Source organism: Trifolium pratense, linkage group LG7 (assembly GCF_020283565.1).
Source record: "Trifolium pratense cultivar HEN17-A07 linkage group LG7, ARS_RC_1.1, whole genome shotgun sequence".
In the NCBI taxonomy this organism is placed as follows: Eukaryota; Viridiplantae; Streptophyta; class Magnoliopsida; order Fabales; family Fabaceae; genus Trifolium; species Trifolium pratense.
Window position 1 is genome coordinate 49,372,121 of NC_060065.1, and position 18,394 is coordinate 49,390,514.

At 33.2% G+C, this 18,394-nt stretch overlaps 3 protein-coding genes across 6 annotated transcripts; all 3 read right to left on the reverse strand.

Moving 5' to 3' along the window:
- Positions 1-5,046: 5,046 nt before the first annotated feature.
- On the reverse strand, positions 5,047-5,620 carry LOC123897873. The gene has a single exon (XM_045948669.1). The coding sequence runs from the start codon at positions 5,540-5,542 to the stop codon at positions 5,333-5,335; it is 210 nt and encodes a 69-aa protein (XP_045804625.1). The 5' UTR covers positions 5,543-5,620; the 3' UTR covers positions 5,047-5,332.
- A 1,417-nt stretch (positions 5,621-7,037) lies between these two features.
- On the reverse strand, positions 7,038-11,353 carry LOC123897872 (secretory carrier-associated membrane protein 1-like). Its single transcript, XM_045948668.1, has 13 exons — positions 11,111-11,353; positions 10,581-10,640; positions 9,888-9,974; positions 9,724-9,786; positions 9,339-9,372; positions 9,136-9,258; positions 8,258-8,320; positions 8,085-8,178; positions 7,959-8,004; positions 7,801-7,868; positions 7,486-7,534; positions 7,251-7,316; positions 7,038-7,170 (listed from the first exon to the last, which is right to left on the reverse strand). The coding sequence occupies exons 1-13, from the start codon at positions 11,162-11,164 to the stop codon at positions 7,084-7,086; spliced, it is 894 nt and encodes a 297-aa protein (XP_045804624.1). The 5' UTR covers positions 11,165-11,353; the 3' UTR covers positions 7,038-7,083.
- A 207-nt stretch (positions 11,354-11,560) lies between these two features.
- LOC123897871 (protein STRUBBELIG-RECEPTOR FAMILY 3-like) lies at positions 11,561-17,495 on the reverse strand. 4 transcript variants are annotated; one of them, XM_045948665.1, is made up of 17 exons: positions 17,333-17,495; positions 16,614-16,756; positions 16,081-16,210; positions 15,929-16,000; positions 15,692-15,757; positions 15,542-15,613; positions 15,374-15,445; positions 15,188-15,259; positions 15,042-15,107; positions 14,780-14,845; positions 14,060-14,481; positions 13,568-13,953; positions 13,158-13,429; positions 12,919-13,057; positions 12,606-12,742; positions 12,364-12,520; positions 11,561-12,072 (listed from the first exon to the last, which is right to left on the reverse strand). In XM_045948665.1, the coding sequence occupies exons 2-17, from the start codon at positions 16,738-16,740 to the stop codon at positions 11,974-11,976; spliced, it is 2,355 nt and encodes a 784-aa protein (XP_045804621.1). In that variant the 5' UTR covers positions 16,741-16,756; positions 17,333-17,495; the 3' UTR covers positions 11,561-11,973. The 4 variants fall into 4 exon arrangements, with proteins under 4 accessions (XP_045804621.1, XP_045804620.1, XP_045804623.1 ...); XM_045948664.1 differs by having other exon boundaries at positions 16,614-16,768; XM_045948667.1 differs by lacking the exon at positions 17,333-17,495 and adding an exon at positions 16,996-17,157.
- Positions 17,496-18,394: the final 899 nt, after the last annotated feature.

Here is an 18,394-nt window from a genome sequence, read left to right on the forward strand (position 1 = left end):
CTTACAGGTATCGAACATCAACCTATCGAGTGTCGAGAGTAAAGGAAAAAATAATTATTGTTGAACGTCACTATCCGACATGTGTCGGATGAGTGTCGGACAACAACACGTTTTCAACACCGCAACACGCCTAACGCCTAATCATAGAGGTGTCATGCTTTATAGAATAATAGAAATAAATTATACGTCAAATACTATACTGGTGTTTTAAAACTTACGGTTCAACCACTATTTTATTTTATTTTCTTATTAAGAAAAAAAAAATTAAGATGAAGGAATGGTTCTCATGTCTAAAATAGTAAATACATTAAAATTCACTAAACTAATTGTTAAAGACTACTCCCTCGGTCTCAAAATAATTGTAACATTTTACTACTGCACACTTGTCAATGCACAATTTTGATCATTAATATCTTTAGTTGTGTTAGTGTATTATTAAAAATTATGAAAAATTGATATTTTGATACTCATCGAGACAAATCTAACAAGATCTCATATGTTAATATTTATTTTTATACATTGGTAAAAAACTATGGTCAAAATAGTTTGTATGAATAGTGCACACGGTCAAATTGTGACAATAATTTTGGGACGGAGGGAGTATTTTGACATTGTGAGTTGTGACAACGTCCCACATTTTTTGTTTTTACATAAACAAACTTAATTATGGCATTTCCTTCATAATAATAGTGGCAATACAATTAGGAATTACATCAAAAGTGTTGCGAGAAACATGGGATAAAGCTGCTCGTGCAAAAACATGAGCGCTACCGTTTGCTTGACGCCTATCAAAAACAACTATAAAGTCGTTATAATAATAAAGCAAATTCCTACAATGTTGAATAATTGAACCATACTCCGAATGATTTGTTTGATCTTTGTTAACATCATCCACAACCACCTTACAATCCATCTCAAAGACTACTTTTCGGAGCCCATATTAGCAACCCATCGAAGACCTTGATGCAAGCTCCAAGCTTCCGCTTCTGACGCTGACATAACGACATCTTCCTTTGCTGTCATTGCTGAAATAAAAGTGTTTGTCTCATCACGAAGGCAAACTCCCATAGCAATTTGCTCTGTTACAAAGAGAGCTGCATCCAGATTACATTTAACACGATTCGACGGTGGGGGTTGCCACAAAACAACTGAAACAACATGCTATTGTTGGTGATGTTCTGACTTAGTCGAAGCGGATGCCTGCTGCCAGGAATGCAACGTGTAAGTTGCTCGCCCCAGAACCTGTTCGATGGTTTCATATTTTGCCTCCCAAAGTTGTTGGTTTCTTTTCCTCCATAGGCTCCAAGCTGTCATAGAAAAAGTAACTAATTGTTGTGTGTTGAGGTGGATCCATAATCGCTGAAAAACATTAAAAAAAAAAACATTAGGCATTGATCATAAGATTTTGTAAGGTATTCCACAAATTAACACTTCACCAACAAGATATAATATCCGCACAATCAATAAACAAGTGCCAATTATATTCTGTAAATTTTTGGCACACCACACAATTTGAATCACAATTGACTCATTTGTTCATCAATCTTTTGCTTATTTGGTAGACAATTCCTCCCAAGTCTCCACATAAAATGCTTTACCTTTGGAGGAACGGGTAAAGCCCATAATTTTTGCCAATCACAATCAACTTTCCACTCATCTCTATTGGTCATCACATCCACACACTCTATAAGCACTTTTAATGGAATATAAACCTTTCTTTTTATCAAACCTCCATACTATCTCATCATTTTTGGGGGTTGTAATATGATTGATGGGGGTTGTAATGCACAGGTTCTCTTCGAATTCGTTTCTCAACTATGGAGTGTTCCAAATTGGTATTAAAGAATCATCACCATTTCTCCATCGATAGCCTTCTTTCAACAATACTGGGGAAGTCAAAATGCTACGCCAAACATAACTAAGATTATGTCCCAAGGACGCACCCAAAAAATGTCCCACATATTTAAAGAACAGAATTGTTATTTATTTATTTTTTGGTACGAACAGAATTTTTATTTACTTATGAAAAATTTCATCCATGTGAGATGTGTATAAATAATAACACGTGTTAATATGTGGTTGGTCTAAATTGTACGAGATTGAAGAGCTTTTGAGTTAGACCAGGCCCAATACGACGTCTGATCCATCGAAAACAAGCATGTTATTATGGTTATGATGATGGAAATATAAAAAGGTTAACTATGTTTTTTATTCTTTTAAATATATCATTTTTATTTTTAATATTTTTTTTATAAAAAAAAAAATCAAACTTTTGTCCCTTTAAGTATACGAACTTTCAATTTCAGTCCATAGTGTTTTTTTACAAAAATTTGTGTTTTATGTTCAAAATGACCTTTTTCTTGTCATTATTAAGACATTAAAATTTCATTAGTTTAATGATTTCACAATTTATTATTTAATTTTTATTTATTTATCCATAACATTAAATTAAAGATAAATAGTAGTTAAGTAATTAAGTTAATTGTAACAAAAAAAAAAAATTAAGTTAACAATACTTTTAAGTGATAATGATATGTCATCAAAATAAGTAATTTTGAACATGAAACTCAAATTCTATAAGAAAATAGGGATTGAAATTGAAAGTAATATATTTAGAGAGATTAAATTTAAACAAAAATTTAAAATAGCTAAATATAAAGTTGATATATAATATATTTATAAAGAGTAAAAAAGTATTTAATCCATAATAGATGGCTATTGATTATGGATTAAATACTTTTTTACTCTTTATTTTGATAACAACTGTTGCTCCTTCCAACGCAGTTTTGTTTGGATGAGTTACCTGGAATCTCACCCTGCTCTTACGTACCTGCAGGTTATAAATCGCAAAACTTGTTATAATATCTTTTTCTCTGCTATACTTCTACTAATGATTTTCATTATGCAATTTGGTTTGCTATTGAGTTAATTCCTCTTGACAAGAACACGCTTGTATCGGTCGGTGAGAAAAGCAATGATTCTTCTGCTGGTGCAAATCACTCGCGTCTATATTAAAATAATATAAGAAACATTAGTTTACCCTCTCAATGCTGTTGTCTTGGTGTGATCTCCATTGCTTTCTGGTGAATGGTTGTAAGGAGACACTATCAGCCCATAATTCTACATTTGGATTCTCGCTCTGCGGTGATACATAAATTTCAGTTAACGAAGTTTAACAAATATCAAAATAAATAAACAAATGCAACTCTTTATACCTTTTTATTTCAGTCTCTGATTATGAATTTTACTCAACTTTCCAAGCATGTATAATTCTCATGTTTACCTTATTTGAATGAAAAGTGAAAACACATGGCTCTCATTTCTTGGTATTTGCATAAAAGAAAAAGTGGTAAATTTTAACAATGAACCCTCCACTATATTAGGATTTTATATTTGGTCTAACTCAAACCCTACAAAATTGGCCGTAAGGCGAGGGTTCCTCCCACTATAGCGTGGAAATGTAAATTTCATTTTCTATACAAGAGTTAAATGTATTTTTATTTTTTTATGGTAAAATAAGTTCAGATTTCAAAATTATATGAACGGTTTAATGTAAACGGTTTAATAACGGTTGAACCAATCCGACCGGTTGAACCTTGAACCGAAGGTCACAACGGTTCGACCTCCGGTCCGATTCTTAAAACATTGCTTCGGAGTAATGGTAAATAAATGTCATGGGTTGGTGGTGAGAGCGTACGGGGTTCCCCAAAAGGAAGGGCATTGCATTAAGGTGCCTTTGTCTGTTTTATTTTTGACAGACAAACATCAACCTCCCTTTGTCAACTTCAACTTGAAGGGGTTGAGTATTTAATGGAGACCCCCTTTGCTCTAGCTGTGCGATTATTCCTTTCGTCTTTAGTTATATGAAATTTTTATTGAAAAAAAAAATTGTCCCTAGTCCCTACATACTTTTTCCGATCACTGTCATGAGTAAAAAATCAGTTTTTAAATTCTTTGAAAAATCGTTGTATTTAGTCCATAATATAAATCAAATACATAACTCTTCTAATGAACTTAAAAGTGATTTTTGGCTAAAGGTACAAAATAACGAGTGTTATGTAGCGAGAGCTATCTAGCTCATGGGTGGGTTAGTTTGAATACCGATGGTGCTAGTAAAAATGACGAGTGCGGCTTGTGGTGGGATAATAAGAGACAACATAGGTGTTTGGAAGTGTGGCTTTTCTAAAATTTTTGGATAGATGCAATGCTAGCAGAGCTTTGGAGAGTTGTTGAAGGGTTAAAACTTGTGTGAACTCGTTATAGGGTCATTTTTACCGGGAAGCAAATGTCTATGCGGATGCGATGACTAACATGGGATATGACCACATGTCAGGTTTAAGAAGTTCAGATGCGTTTAAAGTCGATATAGATGACATATTGATCAAAAGATTTTATTATAATTGAGGTCATTGTAATGTAATGTGTGCTGAAATATGAGTTGTCTTTTATGACGTCATATTGACTTGAGACTTGAATCTATCTATCACGATATATATTTAATTAAATTAAAATGACTGAATTGTGTTCAATTCTCATTTCTGTTAAATTAATTATGGCTTTAATAGTTTCAACTATCTTTCTATTTTTTTGACAAAATAGTGTCAACTATCTTTAGAATATCTAACTTTTATATCATATCTAAAATAAAACCTCTCCAACCAAAAGGTTTTTAACCTTCTACCAATTCTTGATTGAGATGCTTGCCCCCCAAGAGGCTAGTTATTGTGTGGATTTGGTAACTCATTTACAATATTACAATATACTATAATTGCAACGTTCTTTCTTCTTTATATATATTTTTAGTTGTGTATCTTACTTAGGAGTTAGGCCACCACAAAAATCATACATTATTTTTTAATTGAAGAAGAAGAGCATGATTATTAAAGTACACAAATAATCATTTTATAATTAATTTATTTTTTTGCAATGGGTTTGAAGTTTGAACTCTATCAAGTTACAAATTCAATATCTTAGTTTAGGAGTGACTCCATTTGATGAGAAGCATAAGAAAAATATATTTAAAGAAGAAATTACACACAATAAGAATATGTTAACGTTATTTGGATTAACTTACCAAAACAAAGTACATATATAGAAGCTAAATTTGTTGAAAATAAGTTCCAACTTCCAACTTAAAGAACAAGTAAAAAAATAAATTAATATAGAAAGAGTTGGAGGTTGAAACTTCAAGATCTTATGATCATGGACCATTCACAATATCCATGTGTTAGCACAATTAAAAAGTAGCCGGTAGCTACCAACCTTATCTACTAATCTACTACTAATGATAACTAATCTTATTAATCTAGTACTAATACCTACTTATAGTATCTTAGTGATGGTAAGAACGAAGAACAGCTCCACAAAATGTGCAAACAATGGCTTTCCATGATTTGCAATAAAATGGAACATAGCAAAACCTTGTAGCCGTCTTCATATCCGCCACGCTAGCACAACCGCCGCACCGTGAGCAGATCCCCGCTGCCGGCTTGCTCCTCTGCATCTCCTTTGTCTGGTCTACAAGAAAACAAAAGCACACCATTCTTCTCTTCTTTTTTTGATGTGCCTTAGTTTTCTAATTTTGAAATGTGATAGAAGAGGAGAGGTAATGTGTGTATAAATATAGCAAAATAAATATGATATTGAAGCTGCCAATAAGTTAGTTGAGGCTCATAATGTTAATGAGCTTTCTTAGTAATGAAGATGTGAATTTTATGACATGACCTTTTTTTTTGTAGCATAAAGTGTGTTTATAGTTCGATTTTTATTTATTTTATATATAATTTTTTTTTACTGTAAGTAAATTGGGTCTACAGATTCTCTCAAAAAGACCTTAAAATTCAAAGAATTATATATGTATTTACGAATAATCCACCAAAAAAGATACTTACATCGACCGTGTGAATTGAATTCACGCGCCTTTGTAGATATGAGCAAGTCAATTACCAACTTATATGATTTATTTAAAGTTTTTTTTTTTTTTTTATCTGGGAGGGTCAAGTAGTTTGGAAAGGGTGGATGAGCAACAGAATTTGCAACATGTGGAGGTCAAGAGGACCGGAGGTTTAATAAATGTGTGTAGGACCTGATTAATAAGTTTGGTGGCAGTTGGTTAGGTCAGTTTGCTATTTTTGCCTTAATATGTCCCAGTGTGCCATGTATAGTACAGTATATTCTTAATCAAATTACTAGTGCTGTATACTGTACTACAGTAATATAAAATAAGTATCCTTTATTTCTTACTACTCTCTTCCACTTGGTTTGGTTGAGACAATAAATTTAAAAGGATAGAAGTAAAAGATAAAAGAAGATAATAAAAAATGAGATGATACAGTGGTTGAAGTGGTTAATGAACTTCATTTAAGATCGACCATTTGTTCGACAAAATTTGAATTTAATTCTCCGTTGAAATCATCTTGTATAGTTATTAATACTTGATTTGTCAACAATATACACTGTTTTTATCATTGTCATCAATTATACAACCATTAACCATATACCTAAGTACCTAACTAACAAGTGCATCTATGATCTAAGTGTTCTGACTCGGCTCCTCTGCTGCAGTCATGCATTCTCACATTCACGCATTTGAGATATCGGTGATTGTTCGATTATGATTATACTGTTCAAATTCAAGTTCAATATTTTAAATTATAAAACAAAATTTAAAATTTGGAATTGTTGGACCGGTCAATCCAAGGATATATATTCCGATCGTATGAATGAGGGAAATTTCCAAACACAGGACTGCAATTTCCGAAGGGTCGTCTTTGCAGATAGCCAATTCCTGATCGATACATACTGTCGACAACATTTCTGCTGTAACATGTAAAATCAGAACTGTAATTGTCAATATTAATATGAACAATATTCTATGAAAAACAAGTTATACATCAAGGAAACATATCCTATGTATGAACAACTACAGTTTCTATCTTAATCTTCCAGTTTGACTCAAATGCAAGGCCAAAAAAAAACCTAGGGAATAACATCCAAAGCAAAAGGTGCAAGGAACTGATAACTGAGGGAAACAAAGTTGCAAATGCCACTTTCCACATTTTATCACCCCAGTATGTCATATTCTCATAGAGCATGCATCATGGCCCCCATTGTAGCTTCCCGTTTCATCTGCGCAGCTTTCCCACTGCCGCGGAAGTACATGTATACTTGCTGCAAATATAAATCAACCATCAAACAAGTAGGAGTAGATTCAAGAGAATAGATATGTTATATTATATTATTAAGAAAACCTGAATAACCCATATGCTCAGCAGTGATTCAATGGTGAAAAAACCACATCCAATAAGGTAGAGTATCTGCCATTCAGCACAAGAATTACAGTTACTATATCATTTGAAAGTATAACCATTGCTTGTCAAGACATGGAAATAAAACCTGCTTTAGGGATAAAATGATATCAAACTTTTTATTACGACTCCTTATCAAGAAGCCGGTGCAATAACTCAACTAGAAGTTGGAACATACCCCAAGCATTGGATTGTAGGTCAGGATCTCAAGTGCAGGCAGTATACCTCTGTTAACAACATAACCATTAATTTGATCGACAAGCACAATTAGAAATCTTAGAATTGAGTATTAGGCCTAACTCAACCCTACAAAACCGGTTTGTATGGTGAGGATTGCCTCTACTTTATAAACACACATTCAGGTCATCTCGCAACTGATGTAAGACTTCTTAACAAGAAAGAAAAATGATTGCCATAATATAATGATCAAGGATTCAAGGACATTAGGCGGCATGTTAAATAAAAGGAATGAAAAGATTAGAAGGAAACTCACGTGAGAGATTTTCCTTTGAAGACAAGTGGAGGTGCAACTGCAGCCAAAACACAAAATAGAACGTGGAACTGCTTGGAGAAAATGGGGGGAAAAAAATTAAGAACACTTAGAAAAATAAGCACAGAATGAATAGTTACTGCTAGGAATATAAAACTTGCCGAGTAACATATGAAAAACCAGCCGAACTTAAGAGCACTGTCCGTCCTGTAACAGGAGACGCACAGAATTATAAAACAAAAACATGTCAAACCAGAAAAATTGGATTGAATCATATGGAAATATACCTCGTAGCACGATAAAGAGGACGATACCACATCACATAGGATGCAGGAACACCGGAAATAAAGTATATGATAGAAAGAAACCAAATTGACAGTCCTACATGGTAAAACAAATTTGTGTGAATAACAACATGGCTACATGCCTACTATAATCGATCATAAGATATAACACAAACCTTCTCCTTTGAGCCAAGCTACTGTAACAGCCGCAATATTAAATGTCAGACAAAAAATCAAACCTGCAGATTGTTGCAAAGTTCAAGGATGAATTTAATGACCAAAATGAAACTCCATATACTCCGTATAGCATTAAGTATATGAGATTTTCTTTCAGAAATATTTATAAATATCTTGAAACTGCCATCAATGACATAATGGTTGCTTCCTAATTTCCATTATTTGTTGAAGAAACTGAGAAACAGTACTTCTATTTAGAAACAGAAGCATGTGTTTGCATCGAAATGCCTAATTTTATCTAAGATTAATAATGAATTGCCAATGTACATAGAGAATGATATCTCATATGGCCACAAAACATTGTCACAGGACTGCATAAATGTCCATGTGCATATGCATAAAGATTTACTTTCCGAAAATTCTATTTATCACGAAAAAAATACTAAGAAGAACATAACGCAGGAGAATTGCAACTGTAGAAGGTTCTTTTTCATTTTTATCCACTCATGTATTCCAACATATAGAAGATCTAACAGTTATAATGAATTTGTGATAGTTTTCTTCGCCACAAAGGAAGCAATATTTTAAATAGTTGGATAGAAAGGACTTAAAATACTAAGTGCATAGGCATTTTATTTACTAGCATATAAGTATAACAATTATAGCTTATGTCAAAGATACTAAACTATTAAAGCACATGAAGCAAAAGGATTGAGTACTTTAAAGTTCAAATAACTTTTAATTTCAGTTATGGTTTTGAGCATATGTATGAATACAAAAATTATATGAAACCGCCTTTTCAACCAAAGATCAAAAAACAAATAGTTGTTGTCACTTAAATACAACCTTTGACAAGATATAAAGGACTTCAACGTACCCAACCATGTTGTAAACGCAACATATTGGATCGCTTGAAGATGTATCGGTATTTCCTTTGCAATGTCATGATGAATGAGAGGGAAAACAGGTGGCCAATTTTTTTCCTCAATAACTATTCCAGCTGCAAAATAAAAATGTAAACCACTAAAATGAAGGCATTATTCCTGTTAACTTCTATAAGTATAGATGAAATTAAAATACCTCGCGCTATAGCATCTTCCTTTCTTTTTAGCTCCTGCAAAACATCACTAGATCATGAGTTACCTAATTACAATAATAAATGTCCATATACACAAATCAATAGCAGAGAAAACTGAACCAACATGAACAAAGTGAACTAATTTGGAATTGAAGGTATGATATGACTGCTTATTCAGCTCATAAACTCAAAGCTGAACTAAAGTATTAGTCATTTATTGATGTTAAATTTACTTATAATTGATAGAATCATTCATTAATAAATATAGTTAGCTACATAGTCTTAAAATAACAACATATTATACTGAATCTTACTAAACAAGTTAACTAACTTAATAAAATGAGAATTGGGGTCAAAGCATTTAAGCAAGAGATCAACATGAATTACCTGTTCTCTTCTTTTCAATTCAGCCTCTCTAGCTTGAAGTTCCTTTTCCTTTGCTTTGAGGTCCTAAAGTTATAAAAAAATGTAATTAAATTTTTATCAGCAACAAACACTATAGCATCATAATTTTGACATTTACTTCAACATTTTGATCATTCAGTCTCTACCTTTGGCAAATCAAGAGCAATGTCAACAGTTGTCCCGCGATCATGTGGCTCATGAGGAAGGGGTGAGAGCTTTGCACTTCCCGGGTTCTGTAAAATGTAAAATTAAAGGGTAAAATAAATGTTGAAAGGTAATCATTATTAATGAATGAAAAAGGTGATACCATGATTTAGTATATGTTTGAATTCACCGTGACATTGACAGACTTACTCCCTTCAGTTTCATATATATTAGCAAAAATTAACTTTTTAGATTCATTGAAAAAGTGATATATATAGTCTATATTACAGACCAGATACATCATGGTTTCAATGAATCTAAAACGTCAACTTTTGTTTATATGTTTATATATGAGACTGAACGGAGAACAATTACAACGAGATGCCATAATTTTTGCAAAAATTACACCTTAAAGCTTCACCAAAATCATGTTGTCACCGTAAATTTGCCAAACTTACCACTCATCCAAACATACACTAAGTGCAAACAAATAAAAATTTCGATCTTTCTAGTTCTAGGTATTATTCAAGTTTAAGATTACATAAACTATGCAACACTCATGCTTAATCCAAATACAGATGATACATATCAGAAATTAAAACAAGATGATGCATCCTTTGTCATGGATATGATTAAATAAAGTATTGTAAGCTGATATACACAATGATAGAAGTGAGATGAACAGGAGAGCTCACAGTAGTGTAGAATGCACCTCCACCATGTCGCCCTGAACCTTTTCCTTTAGGAACTCCATCCTAATATTATTATTAATCAAAATGAAATTTGTTTATATCTATGATCCATTTCAATTGATTTCATGACACTAATCATGTTTAAGTTTAATTACTCCACACAAAAAAACATATTCATCAAAATCTTATATCGTATATATTTATATTTATCTCTCTTACTTTTTATCTTCTGCACCTTAAACGCACTTCAAACAATACACATAACCATCAAAATTTTGATATCAAAATATCATTTCTCGATAAATAATTAAACATATAATAGATCTTACATAATATATATTCAAGATAATTACACATGAACGAAAAATAAACCAGAGTCTAATTCTAAAAGATACATTATGTTCTAACAGGAAGCACATTTGTATCTAATTTAGCAACATTGGGAATATTTTGGTTGATTCGATTAATTGATGAATGTTGTGAACAGAATGCAGATGAAATACAGAATCGGATGTGAACAAGAAGAAACTTACGGCGAAAGGATTAACCTCTTCTTCAGCGAAGGGATTGGTATCGTAGTTAGTCATGGGATTTGATGGATAGATTTGATGGAGGAAAAAATGGATACTACTGCTACGAGAATTTTGATGAGAATGGAAATGATGACGATGATAGAAAAAGAAGGGAAGAAGAGATTTGTTTGTTAGTTTGTTGTGGGAGAGAATGAAAGCTAACTGAAAGAGAAGGAAGGAGAAATGATGGATTGATGGATGAGAGCAAAGTTTTCATGCATGTTGTTATGTATGTAATGTATGTATGTTAGTTATCATTCAATGCATGGTGATGCTCAGTTTCTAGTGTTTTTTTTTATTATTTTTTTTATTCCTCTTGCTAATTAAAATATTTTCAATCATAGATTTCTAATTTTATTATAATTAAAAAAAATATATAATATAATTAAAATATTATAATAGACACAAGAATTATCAAAATTTCATTTCATCACAAAGAATGGACATAATAATAAATTAAAATAACTAAGATACGCTACAGAATCATATTCCATCATCAGCTTTATGGAACAATCATCAAATTGAATGGGTCAATTACCAGGATAACGTGGCATGGTTTAATTAATCAACCATGAAAATTATCACACATTAAATTATAAAATAAATATTTATTTATATATAAAATAAATACAAGGGTATTGGTGCCTATAATAATTCTCTGAAGCTGATTGGATAAAGCACCTTGCATAATGCATAGCTTGGCATGTGAATATTGGATGGTTAGTATTTCATCACAAACCCTCCTTAGGATGTGATGAAATGCATGTCTTCAATAGCTGAGGTAAATTCTTCTTGCAATTCATTCATATATCCAAATATCATTATCATCTTTCATTTGATTCATTTTGTTGAGAATCCCTCCTTATCATATTTAGCAAGTACAAGACAACCTCGGACATTGCTGGCCTAAATTCCGGCTCCGACTGCATTAGATTATATACAAGAAAAGAAAATCAGTTACATGACATAAATCAGTAAACTATGCAAGATTCGGAAACATATTCTATGTTGCAACTGTCTCACTCTCACGCAGTTTTTAATCTCGACTGTTCGATTGAATCAATGGCAAAGACCATTTAAAAGTGATTTAGCTATTGTGTAATTTGAGCCATTTGATCTCAAATTAACGGTCGAGATCATTTATTACGTGAAATGTGTTGTTCACCTATATCAGGGAATCCAGATCCTTCGGACTGAAATACTGAATAGCTTACCTGAACACATCTAGAAATAATGTCTGCGAAATTTGACAAAGATTTGGCAGGGTAAGCTCCATTTAGAGAAGGATCAACCATCCTTGATAATGCATCAATATCATGAAGTTGAGTAATTGCCCATCTTACAAGAAACTGCTCACCTCGAGGGCGTTTCCTGTACAAGATTTACACAGTACATTAATTGAAGTCCGCGAAAAGCCGAAAATATATGCTAAAGTATTATATCTAAAGGGTCTTACCTGTCATAGGACTGACGACCGGTCAAAAGTTCTAACATAACCACTCCAAAGCTGTACACATCACTCTGGTAAGTATAAATTCCTGACTCAAATTCTGGAGCCCCGTATCCATAAGCTGCTAGCAGCTGCCCTGAGAGCTGAAATTGTATGAATGTTATCAGATTGCTGTAATGCAAATTCCTTTGCAAAACAATGGTGAAAGAAGGAACGTTTAACATTCCTCCACAGCACATCAATGTTTTTTCTTGAAAAAAAAATTTGTACTGTTTCCCTCGTAATGCAGAAACATTTTTTTTATCTCATACTCTCTTACCTGACGTACAGAGCCTTTAGTTATTAATGGAGCCAAACCACAATCAGATACACGCACGGATAGATCTTCATCGAGGAGAATGTTAGCAGACTTGAAATTTCTGTGTATAACAGGTGGCTGACATTGCTCATGCAAGTACCTAGAAAGAGGTTAACGCCAAGTATTAGACTCATAAGTTCCACATAAAGATGCATTATTCCTAGGGAAAATAATTTTTCTTAGTGGTTACTTGGACTTACTCTAAGGCTCTGGCTGCTCCAAGTGCTATCCGAATGCGAGCATTCCAAGACAGTGTTGTTTTGAATTCATCATCTGAATGAAGTGCTTCGTACATCGACCCATTACTGCAGTATTCATAGATCAGAAGCCTTTGGCCATGCTCTATGCAGTAACCGATAAGCTCGACAATATTTGCATGCCGAAGTCTGTCAATATTGTTTACCAATTCAAGAAACTCATCATCTTCTTGGTGATCGGAAACTCTCTTGTCTAGTTTCTTCACAGCAAGTATCTAACAATTCATACAGAAAGAGCAAGTGTCAAGATTTGAATCAATTACAGTTAAGTTGAATTAGACAGAAAACAAACATAAAGCCATTTTGTGTCATTTTATATAAAATCAAGATCAAGTGAGAAGCAACAATCTTACCTTCCCATTAGGAAGCTCCGCTCTATATACACTCCCCAACATGCCTAATCCTATAAGATTGTCTTGAGAAAAGCTATTTGTATACTGTTGAAGGGATGCAATGGTGAAAGATTTTGCAAAGGTGGGCGGAAAAACACTTCTTTTGGAAGGATTGATGTTAGCCCCTCCAGCGGAAGTGGTTGGCTCGACAATCACCTTCTCAGCGGCAAGTGGTGGAGCAGGAGGTGGAGGTGGAGGAGGACGTGGGGGTGAAGGTGGCATTGAATCTACATCTAGTGCACTCATATCTATATTGTGACTTAATAGCTTCGGCAGTGTTTCCATTTTTGGTTCATCTTGCACTACTCGAGGATTCTCTTTTGGCCTTGCAACAGCCACTTTTGGTCCTGTTCAAAAATAAAAATTTAGTTAGAAAGTTAAATCATTAAAATGGATAGGGAAAATTAAATGTTAGAAAATGAATCATGAAACAAAAAACACAAGTAAATTTACCTTTCTCAGTTTGACTAGGTGGTTGGACTAGTGCCCCATTATTCCAAGGATTCGTTCTTTCGCCTCCATATGCTCCAATCTGATGTTGCTTGGAGGTTCTTTCGCCTCGTTCCCTTTTGCAACATCTTGGAAGAAAGAGAACAAGTGCCAGTGCCAAAATTATAAACCCCAATACACCAGAAATAGTTATCCATATCACTCTTTTGGTGTTTTTTTTCGATTTCCCGGAACTTGATTCTTTTGATGCAGTTGGTCCATCAGCCGGTTTAGTAGTAGTAGGTACACGTCCACTAGGTACACGTCCAGAAGATGGCGTCCCAGGAACCACAGTTCCTGATGGCGATGCTGTAACTGGAGAATGAGGTGGACGAGATGGAGCTATAGTATCATTACCAGTAAGGTCAAATTGGTTTCCATCTTTTCTGCATATAAATATCACAATGAGTTATTGAAGCACCAAAAATACAAATGATATTGGGATTAATTGCTTTTTTTGAACTGCAAGTGCTACAGAAATTGTGCAGAAAATAAAGCCTAATGCCAAAATATTTTACTTAATTGCAACACTGCACATATTTGGAATTAACAGGCTCACAGATATTTTCATGGAAACATAGTCCGAAAAACCGAGTTCCATTTCCATCTTCCCAATCATCTGACTCAGGAAATCATCACATATAAGGATAGAGAAGCAAATATTTTATGTTTTAAAATTTTCACCTGAAGTTGGTGATGCTTAACAACTTTGGAGGTATTGCTCCAGAAAACTGGTTGTTCTCAACATTCCTGTTCAAATAAGATAGAATCGCAACATATTAAGAAAGAGAATGACTGTAGTCTAAAAACTAAAAAGATTGTATCAAATCCTAATATTGATTCCAATTTCCAAAAAGCTATAATGACTACAAACCAGAGTCTTATTGTTTATTTAACCAAGCTAATGTCATACAAAATTTATAAGAAACATGGTCAAGAGAAGTACAAATCTGTCAGTGGAAGGTCTTGTAAAACATCGAGTGTCCCAGACAGGCTGTTGTTCTGTAAATTTCTGCCAACAAGGAAGGAAAAGGTTAGATTGGTTGACAGATAAAAAAGATACAAATCACCTTAACAAGAAACGGCACTCACAAAGTCGTCACAGCTGATAAATTCTCTGCAGATGGAGGCAATTCTCCACTCAAATTATTATGAGATAAATCTCTGCATAACAGTTTGTAGCACATCAAATAATTTTTTATGTACAATGAAGCTAAAAGAGTTTCATTTCGGCAATGTGTGTGTTTGCGCCAAAAATTAATTGAAATGAGGCCTTACAGATTGGTCAATCGCGTAAGAGACTGAAAGGCATCTGGTATTTCCCCAGTCAACTGATTATCATTAAGAGACCTGAAAGGTGGCAATTCAAATTTAGACACTTGTATCACATTTAACATCAGCTACCGTTAGAATTTATTATAAATATAGAAGAAACGAAAAACTCACAACGCAGTAAGTTCTGTCAATGTGGATAAAGTGGGTGGAATACTTCCGGTTAACTGGTTACCCGAAAGAAAACTGCGAAAGTACAAACCATTTTGTCAGTATACATAATTTGTTGGAAGAGATAATATTACACAGGTAGGTAACACATACAGCGTTTGCAAGGTAGCTGGCAAACTTGTTGGAATAATTCCTCCGATGTGGTTGTTGCTTAGAGATCTGCCGCAAAAACATGAAGCAAACAACAAAGGTTAAGCAGAAGAAATTCACAAACCAGGGAATGCAACATACACTAACACGTGGACTTGCCCATGCTATGCATATAGTCGAGGGACACAAAAAGGTGAGGGAATAAATGCCAGCAAGAGTGGAGAAGAGAGTTTTATTTACATTGATTTGATAGAAACAAATGTTCCCAAGCTATCGCCAAGTTCTCCTCCCAAATTTGCACCAATCAGAGTTCTGTCATACATAAGTATGCTAACGGTCAATTACATTTGTAAGATATAATCGCAATTAAGCAAGAAAAAGAGATAACATACATTTCTTGTATGAGTGAATCATTACATTGAACGCCTTGCCACGCTTCTCCGCACGGATCTCCCGCACTAGCAACCCACCCAGGAAGAACAGGATTGCCCAATGCAGCATATAATCTATTAATTGCAGCAACTGATACAATTACGAAATTTTAGAACCATCAAATTATAATAAACCACATATAGATAAAAAAATAATCAAAGAACATGTTGCGAGTAGCAATTCATAAAGGAAAATGTTGAACATTACGAAAAGTATTTGCAAGAATGTAACTTTCTCATGTAACTTGTCCATAATTAAACAGCTATAAACTTATAGAATAAACCTAGCTTAATTGAAAACCTCCAATTTAGATGCCAATCCAAACTTAACCCTAAAATAAACTAAGTATTATAAGGTATAAGCAGAAGCAGAAGCAAAATAGCAAGGTTGCATGATTTTGATTTGGGTATTAAACATGTGCACAAATTATAAACCCAAAGCATTACTGTAGATATAGAAAATCAAAAAGACATGAAAAGAGAAGAATCAATACCATCAGAGGGATTAGTAGCAGCAAGTGAAAACTGTACTATACAGATCAACATCAATCCAAAAAGAACTTGTATATGGATTTTCAATTTCATTATCTTGAACAGTGAAGTAGATCTCATCTCACTCATTGATCCCCAAATCAACCTTAATCATCAACTGCAAAAAGCAACAACAACAACTAATCTGAATTAAAAGTTCAACCAACCAAACCATAATTACTAGACATTCAAAAAATCAAACAAAAAAACAAAAGTAAGAAAACCAAAAGTAAGAATTTTTTTATATTTTTTAAATAAACCCATTATTCTATATAAGCAAATAATGCATAAACATATCATACATGAACAAAGAAGGATCAAATCTGAGAAAATGAATGAACTTACTTAGAAAGTATGGATTTTTAGAGATAATGCTGAAAATATAACTTTTAAGAAAACTATGGTTGAAAAAAGATATAAAAGGAAAGTAAGAAAAAGGTATGTGGAGTGTGTAAATAAACTTAACGGCTAAGATTCTCAGTGAAATTAGTGGTGTGAATGGAAGTTGAGAAAGTAAGCACATATACATTGAATTCCCAAGCTTTTATCATATTGTTAAATACTCGCTGAACCAGATATATCAATTATTCAATACGACCGAAGAAAATACCATAGTAGGATATAAAATATATATATTTAATTTAATAATAATAATGAGTAGTAGTGTGATTAAAACACTGACCTTAAGAAAAAGGTGAAGAAAATAAGGAAAAAAGCTGCAAAGAAGGAGATTCTATTCTATTCTGAGACACAGTTTTTGATTTTTTTTTTTTCTCTTTCTGTGAGCTTCTATGGAACAAGAACAAAAGAGTGCGTGTGTTATTGTGTGTGTGATGACACAGATATGAAAGTGCAAAACATTACATGCTTATCTGTTGTAAGAATGGGTTGTCACGCTCTTACGTCGGCGCGTACGGTAACTATGCTATAGTATGTTGTAATGTGCTTTGCTGCCCATGTTTGTTTGTTGATGTTTTAATCATGAATGGACTGTGTTTCCTTGTCTTTTGCAATACAACGGGCCAATTACTACCTCCAATAACACTTGTTTTAATGTTTTTTTTATTTGTGATCAATAATTGTTAGAGGGGACTGGAGTGTGTGCAAAACTAATGTAAAAAAGATCTTCTACAAAAATTAAGAGTAGTAATACTAATAAATACTAGTAGTTGACCGACTCAAAATACTTTTTATTATTTTTATAGGAATTAGATAATTGAATCTACTAGATTTGGTCCAGTGATGAAGAGTTTTCTAGTCTGTATTATAGTTTGGATACATCAATCATTCAATGTATCTAAAAAAGTAAAAAAAAAAATTATATTTAAAACTAGAGAGAGTATTTTTTGTAAAAGGTCTTGCTAACGAGTGAAATATTTAAAAAGAAACTATTTATTCAAAAAGTTGAATATTTTAATTTTCAATGCGTTGACTTTACATACTTTCATATAAAAAATTATAAAAAAAACCTACTATTTAATATGCTTAAAGAGTATCTCGGGGGATTCGTTAGCATTTTCCTTTTTTAAATATGAAATTCGAGCTGAAAATCTAGATTGACTAATCTTATTCAAATAGTCTAAATATGATTGACTTCAGTGTAGTCAACTCTCTATAACTTCACGAAGTAATAAGTGTTGGGTCATCACGAGGGGGCAGTCGGGGATCATACACATTAGGTTCAAGAACAATTCTACAAGTGAGTTGGACATCACACTTTAACCCAAAAACCTTAGGGCCCGTT